Source organism: Chiloscyllium plagiosum, chromosome 10 (assembly GCF_004010195.1).
Source record: "Chiloscyllium plagiosum isolate BGI_BamShark_2017 chromosome 10, ASM401019v2, whole genome shotgun sequence".
NCBI classification, from domain to species: domain Eukaryota; kingdom Metazoa; phylum Chordata; class Chondrichthyes; order Orectolobiformes; family Hemiscylliidae; genus Chiloscyllium; species Chiloscyllium plagiosum.
In genome coordinates this window covers 88,676,260-88,683,006 of record NC_057719.1, presented here as the reverse complement: position 1 = coordinate 88,683,006, position 6,747 = coordinate 88,676,260, and the positions used below count along the sequence as shown (strand labels likewise).

General features: G+C 38.3%; 1 protein-coding gene across 7 annotated transcripts in view; it reads left to right on the top strand.

Annotated features, from left to right (window-relative positions):
- Nucleotides 1-6,747, top strand: part of LOC122553883 (coiled-coil domain-containing protein 9-like) — a 284,191-nt gene that overhangs the window by 218,662 nt on the left and 58,782 nt on the right. For all 7 annotated transcript variants that reach the window (XM_043698346.1, XM_043698344.1, XM_043698343.1 and 4 more), the window contains one exon: nt 5,200-5,311. In XM_043698346.1, the coding sequence (XP_043554281.1) occupies nt 5,200-5,311 (112 nt within the window). The remainder of the gene's footprint in view (nt 1-5,199; nt 5,312-6,747) is intronic.

Below are 6,747 nucleotides of genomic sequence, written 5' to 3'. Positions count from 1 at the left end.
CCTCTAACTTATCTCTCCACGCTTCAGGCTCTCTGCCTTTATTCCTGATGAAGGGCTTTTGCCCGATTTTGCTGCTCGTCGGATGCTGCCTGAATTGCTGTGCTCTTCCAGCACCACTGATCCAGAAGAAGGTGTTTGGTATGCTTGCGTCTATTGGTCAGGGCATTGAGTATAGGAGTTGTGAGATCATGTTGTAGCTGTGCAGCAAGCTCACCAGCAAAGGTGGCATTTGCTGGGCCACCTTTGGAATGTAGTGTGCAATTCTGGTCTCCCTCCTATAGGAAGGATGTTGTGAAACTTCAAATGATTCAAAAAAGATTTTCAACTATGTTGCCAGGGTTGGGGCATTTGAGCTACAGGTAGACACTCTCTGGAGTGTCAAAGGCTGAGGGAGTGACCTTATAGAGGTTTATAAATCGTATTTGTAGATCCATTCTATTTTGTTCAAAAAGCACCCAATCTGTATGTAGACAATATTTTTTTATAATCCACGTGACATTTTATAAATTCCAACTTTGGAAATAGAACCTATCTGATGCAAAATAATAATGCATACAGACTCTAACCTCACACCTTTTTTATAAAATCTTAAGTTATCTCAGGAATGTGACTTGAAAGGAATTCTGTGATTTACAAATTAATTAATTGAAACCTGCAACCCATTCTAAAAGATGAAAGACTTACCAGCAATCTAGGTTTGTTCAATATATTGCATCAGTTGTCTGACACTGATGGTTTGCTATAAATTCTGTTATTTATGATCCTGCTCCTCTAGCTACCTGACAAAGAAGCTAAAAATCACACAACACCAGGTTATAGTCCAACAGGTTTATTTGGAAGCACTAGCTTTCGGAGCGCCGCTCCTTCATCAGGTGGTTGTGGAGGACACAATTAAGCTAGTGCTTCCAAATAAACCTGTTGGACTATAACCTGGTGTTGTGTGATTTTTAACTTTGTCCACCCCAGTCCAACACCGGCATCTCCAAATCATGATAAAGAAGCAGCACTCCGAAAGCTTGTACTTCCAAATAAACCTGTTGGACTATTAACCTGGTGTTGTCTGATTCTTAACAAAGTTTTATACAGCTGCAACATGACTTGCCAACATTTATCTTCAATGCCCTACCCAATGAAGGCAAGTTGTATGGCTTCTTTGCCACTTTAAAGGAGCTGTTAACTAGGACTCCAACATCTTCTGCATATCAGTGTTTCTAAGGGCCCTGCCATTTACTGTATGCTTTCCTTTTACATTTGACCTCCCAAAATGCATCGCCTCTCACTTGTTTGGATTAAAGTGGATTAAATTCCCTATGTCATTTCTCCACTCAACATCCTAACTGATCTGTATCCTGCTTATCCTGTGATAATCTTCCTCACGATTCACAACTCTAAACTTTTATGTCATCTGCAAACTTACTAAACAGACCACCTACACTTTCGTCCAAACCATTTATATAAGTTACAAACAACAGAGGTCCCAGCCCAGATCCTTGCAAAACACCACTGGTCACACCCCTCCAGTCAAAAGAGAGGAAAGTAATTAGAAAGTCAACTTTTGAAAATTCAGTGACATCACCAGGTGATGAGTTAAAAAATACAGTGTGCCATCAATGGAGGAGCAGTAATAAGTTTTGAGGGCAGGAAATGAGGTAAGAAAATCAAATTAGAGGTGAGTGGACATAGCACTTTAACTTTACCGTTTAACATTTATCATGGGGCAAAGCTTCATCACATTTACAAATTTATAACAGAAAGTTAAGATTCCTGGTGCATCCAGGCCTATGGTAAGGCTTTCCAGTATAGTTATGACCTAGCTCCCCCCAGGAATTTCATTTTGTAAGTTTACATTGATTTGGCAAGAAAAAGAAAACTGACTGGTAGCATTCTTTACTTCATGTTTGTTTCACCTTTTGGGTTGGTGTGATGAGGGGGAGTTCTCATTTTCTATTAGGAGATTCTGCAGTAGTCCAGGTAAATTTGAACATAACCTTTATTCAGATAGTAACATTACATACAGAGATTAACCTACTCTAACTCAGTGTCGCTCTGTGAGATCTCTCTCCAGTTCGCTCTCTCTTAGTCATGTGATGTTACATAATTATCCCATAGGCTCATATTTCGCTCTCTCTTAGTCATGTGATGTTACATAATTATCTCATAGGCTCATATTTCGCTCTCTCTTAGTCATGTGATGTTACATAATTATCCCATAGGCTCATATTGTTAAACTGTTACTCCACTTCTCTCCCCAAGTCCTTGTTCCTATTATTTGCATTGTAAACACCTAACGCCTCCCGACGTCTCAAATCTCATGGACTACCTTTGGGACCATTTGGCAATTGTTCCCGATCTCATTTAGATTTGATGCTGAGATTGTTGGTCTGCTTTTTCTCTCTCCTGCTTGAATGTTCATTCCTTTCACCCGTATAGAGCTTTCTGTCTGTTTCTCTGTTGTCTTCAGAGTTGAACTGGTTCGGCTATGCTCGTACTGATTATTTATTCAAAGTTATTTTTCACAATTTCTTCTTCTAAAACTCTGTGCTGTGACCCCCAAATATGCTTGTGCTTATTCTGTTTCCCTAGGCAGAATCAGGAGATGGAGAAGTCGACATTTCGAGTGTAACTCTTCTTCAGGACTGGGAGTGAGTGTAAGGGGAGCTGCAGATAAACAGGGTGGCGATGAAGTGCCTTTCTTCACCTATTCCCACTTCACCACCTTGCCCCAGCTACCCCTTTTATCTGCAGCTCCCTTTACACCCACCCCCAGTCCTGAAGAAGGATTACACCCAGAACGTCAACTTCTCCACCTCCTGATTCTGCCTGGCTTGCTGTGTTCATCCAGCCTATTGCTGGGCTACCTTGGATTCCAGCATCTGCAGTTTTTTTTATCTCTATTCTGTTTCCCTAGCAGTAGTTCCTTCTTGCTGTCCTTCTCAGATCCATGTGCCTTCTCCCAACTGAAAAATTGACAGTGTCTTGTTTGATGCCCTTGATTAAAGTTTATGGTTATTTCTCTCTTGAATCCATTGTCTCACTCTGCCAGGGTCTTTCATTGTAATATATGGTTTTAGTTTCTTTGACAGTGATTCACAGTCTTCTCCCATTAATAATTCTGCTCATGATAGTCCATTATGTAATGACAATGATCTATGATTCAATAAGGCTAAATCAATATGATGATTCCTTTTTCAGAAGTTCTTTTATGGTTATCACTGCTCATTTACTTCAGGGTAATGAAGTGAACATGTTATAGGAATGAATCCATACTCCCTGTCAAATTATGTAAATTGCTAATTTGTGAAGTGCAATCAAATATCAGCTGCTGGTGGATCAGGATACAGTGAGTTAAATAGATTTATTTCAATACTTCTATGATTATCTCTGCTATAAGACAGTGTTAAATGATTTATCTCAATTCATTCTTCAATAATATTTCATAACAAGGATGTAAACTTACCCTTTAAACTCAAACAAGCCATTGCCAGTCTTTCCCAAGATCTTGATGAAATTGTCAATATTAAATGTTCTTTCTGTTCCTGACAATTAGTTATGTGAGTGCTATAGTTTATGATCATCTTTCTGATAATTCCTGGTCACCAAAATAATGTTGGGCTCTTATTCTGTATTTTAATATTCCTGGATCATATTGATGTAATCTTTGAAGAATATCACTTCTGAATGCGTTATGAATTGCCAATTTTTTTTTAAAAGCACCTATAATAGGGAGAAGTGCTGTCTCAATGTTGAGCTACAAGAGATGTATTCTGGCTATCCTTCCTGACAAAGATCTGATCTGTGGACATTCTTCATCTCTACGTTTAGCTTCTCTGATTTGCTGCAATTTCTACTGCGATGCCAGCAATTTTCTATTTATTGCGAATGTAAAATCTGCTACTTCTACTAGCAACTCCAAATCTTGTTTCTCAGCCTCTTCAGCTGGTTTTCTGGACAAATTATCAACAGTTCTTTGACGTTTTCCCTGAACATGGTGTTGAGTCATATCTCATGAAATGCAGTCTGGAGTGCTGAATACATTGTGACATCCTCGCAATCACTTTCGTATTGAGAAGGAAAACTTGAGGTTGGTGATGCCGTGGTTTCCATTGCTGAACCCTGTCTTTTAGTTTTGGCTGCTTTGGGATTTTTCTCTATAATTCTTCAATTCCATATATTATCATCTTGTACCAACCATATTTTGTCATCAGAGTCTTGTTCCCTCTGAAATAATCCTGCAATAGAGGTACATTCGAACATCATCTTTCATAATATGCTAACACTACATAAAGAGCTTGATCTTCATTACCTTAGAGTGTTTCCTGCGTGAGCTCTCCCTTCATCATGCTCTCTTAGTCTTATGGTATTGTATCATCATTGCATCATGATCCCATAGGATCTTATTGTTAGACATGAGTCCACAATGTTAGGAACTAAAGTTTCATGATTATAGGCAAAATAGAGTTTTTAGCCATACTTCTTGCCTAGTCAATTGTGTATTAATGTTAAATTCCAAATTGGATTTGCTACTTTGAACTTTATTGCAAGGGAGTATTTTATATAGTCAGGATTTAAGTTTAAAGTGTGAAATTATGTACATCTGAAAGGTTCATAGGAAGGCATTGGGGCCTGTTGGCTCCTTCAGCTGTAAAATATCCTTAATCTTTGTGCAGAAGCTTCATTCTCCTGCTGATGCCAAAATAAGTATGGCCTGCAAAATGTTTTCATATGTTGTTGTGAAAACATAATCTTTTGGATGTTGTCCTGCTGAAAGACTGCCAAATAGGAATTGATTATGGTTATCTGCTATTTGGCTGGCAACAAAAGTGAAAAAAGTCTAAAGGAATTATTTCTGAATTTGGCATGGTTGTATTTTACAGTGAGTGGTGCGATCAGTGCAGTGTAGTATGCACATTTTATTACAGTAGTATCTTTCTCATGCCACAGGTAAATATCTTTTTTGTTAAAAATGCTAAAAAAATTTTTTAAAAACTGAGCAATGCAACATTTTCTTTAAAAGTGGTTTGATAACCGAAGATGATTCAATCCTGTATGCATTTGAAAAATGGTGTATTTCATTGCTTTGCCAAAAGAAATGCCATTTTAAACCTCTAATGAAAATTGTTACTCAGAAAGCACTTTCAAATAGATATGAAGTATTTTCCATCTGATGCCATTACTCAAATATTTCCTCTTGCATTTCAGATGATGGAAATCATGCCGACAAGACCAAAGAATTGTTTCCGTGGTCTGAAGCAACAGATAGCAGTAAATCAAAGGGCAAAGATAGATTGACTGGAAGAGCCAGAAGCTTTAAGTAAGTAAAAAAGCAAAAGAGATTGACTTTTATTCTGTTGAAAAATTAAGTATTGTTTCTTTATATGCAGCATAAAGTGCATGAATTTCCATTGCATGTTGTTAATGAAGTTAACATAGTGTATGCCAAGTTCTTAAAGTCTGTAAAGTTTTCATCTCCATTGGGTTAGGCACAGGCTAACACTCCAATAACACTCATGAGAAGCTAGATTTTATTTCTAAACAAGTGAAGTTTTGAAATCAGGAAATGTTTGGTCAAATATGACACAACGTAATCCAAGAAAAATTGAAGTCAGTCAGGGTAAAAATTCTCTTGAGGCCAGAGTGGCCTCACGTTTTGAAGGTGTTTATTGAAGGGCAGCTACAGGATATTGTTTCAGGAGCTCTTCAGGGCAGCATCCTAGGCCCGATATCTTTCCTTCATTCATGCTGTTCTGTACATAATATTCTGCTCAGCTTGTAAGTCCTCAGTTAGTGAAAACATCCATATCCTTTGTATCCAGTCTGGAATGATAAATAGCAAATAACATTTGTGTCATTTGGGCCAGAAGAGAGATTCCAAGCAGATCTCCAAGACCAATGATGCTATTCCTACATCCTCACCACCAACATTCTTGAAGTCACTATGATCAGGAACTTGGTTGTAAATGCAGCATCTATTAGAGACTTGCTTTTCTACAGTAAATGGATTACTTTGAGAATCTCCAAACCTTTCCATCTCCTAAAGGATACTGGCTCAATCTTCCATCACACTAGGGGGATTTCTTCAGTTAAATTCTTTCCTGTTAGGCTTGCACAAAATACCCTTCTGTTCTCACTTAATTTGTTAACTACCCACCCTGAAGAAGATTTCTCATTAGCTTGTTTAAGAACAGTAGATGTAATAAAGATTAGGGAATCTGCAGAGAAAGAGAAGGAACCTGTAATTGATTGCCACCAAAACCAAGTTAGATATCTAAAATATTCCAGTATGTTGCAGAGGAAGGAATTTGATTTAGAGTCATAGAGATGTACAGCATGGGAAAAAAAACCTTTGGTCTAACTTGCCCATGCTGATCAGATATCCCAAACTAACCTAGTCCTATTTGCCAGCACTTTCGTACCAAATTCATACCTATCGTACTTGAATGAGTACTTTTCTTCAGTATTTACAAACGAGAGGGACCGTATTGTTGAAGAGGAGAGTGTGAAATGGACTGGTAAGCTAGAGGAGATACTTGTTAGGAAGGAAGATGTGTTGGACATTTTAAATAACTTGAGTATAGACAAGTCCCCCGGGCCTGACGGGTTGTATCCTAGGATTATGTGGGAAGCAAGAGAGGAAATTGCAGAGCCGTTGGCAATGATCTTTTCGTCTTCACTGTCAACAGGGGTGGTACCAGGGACTGGAGAGTGGCGAATGTTGTGCCCCTGTTCAAAAAAGGGAATACGGATAAC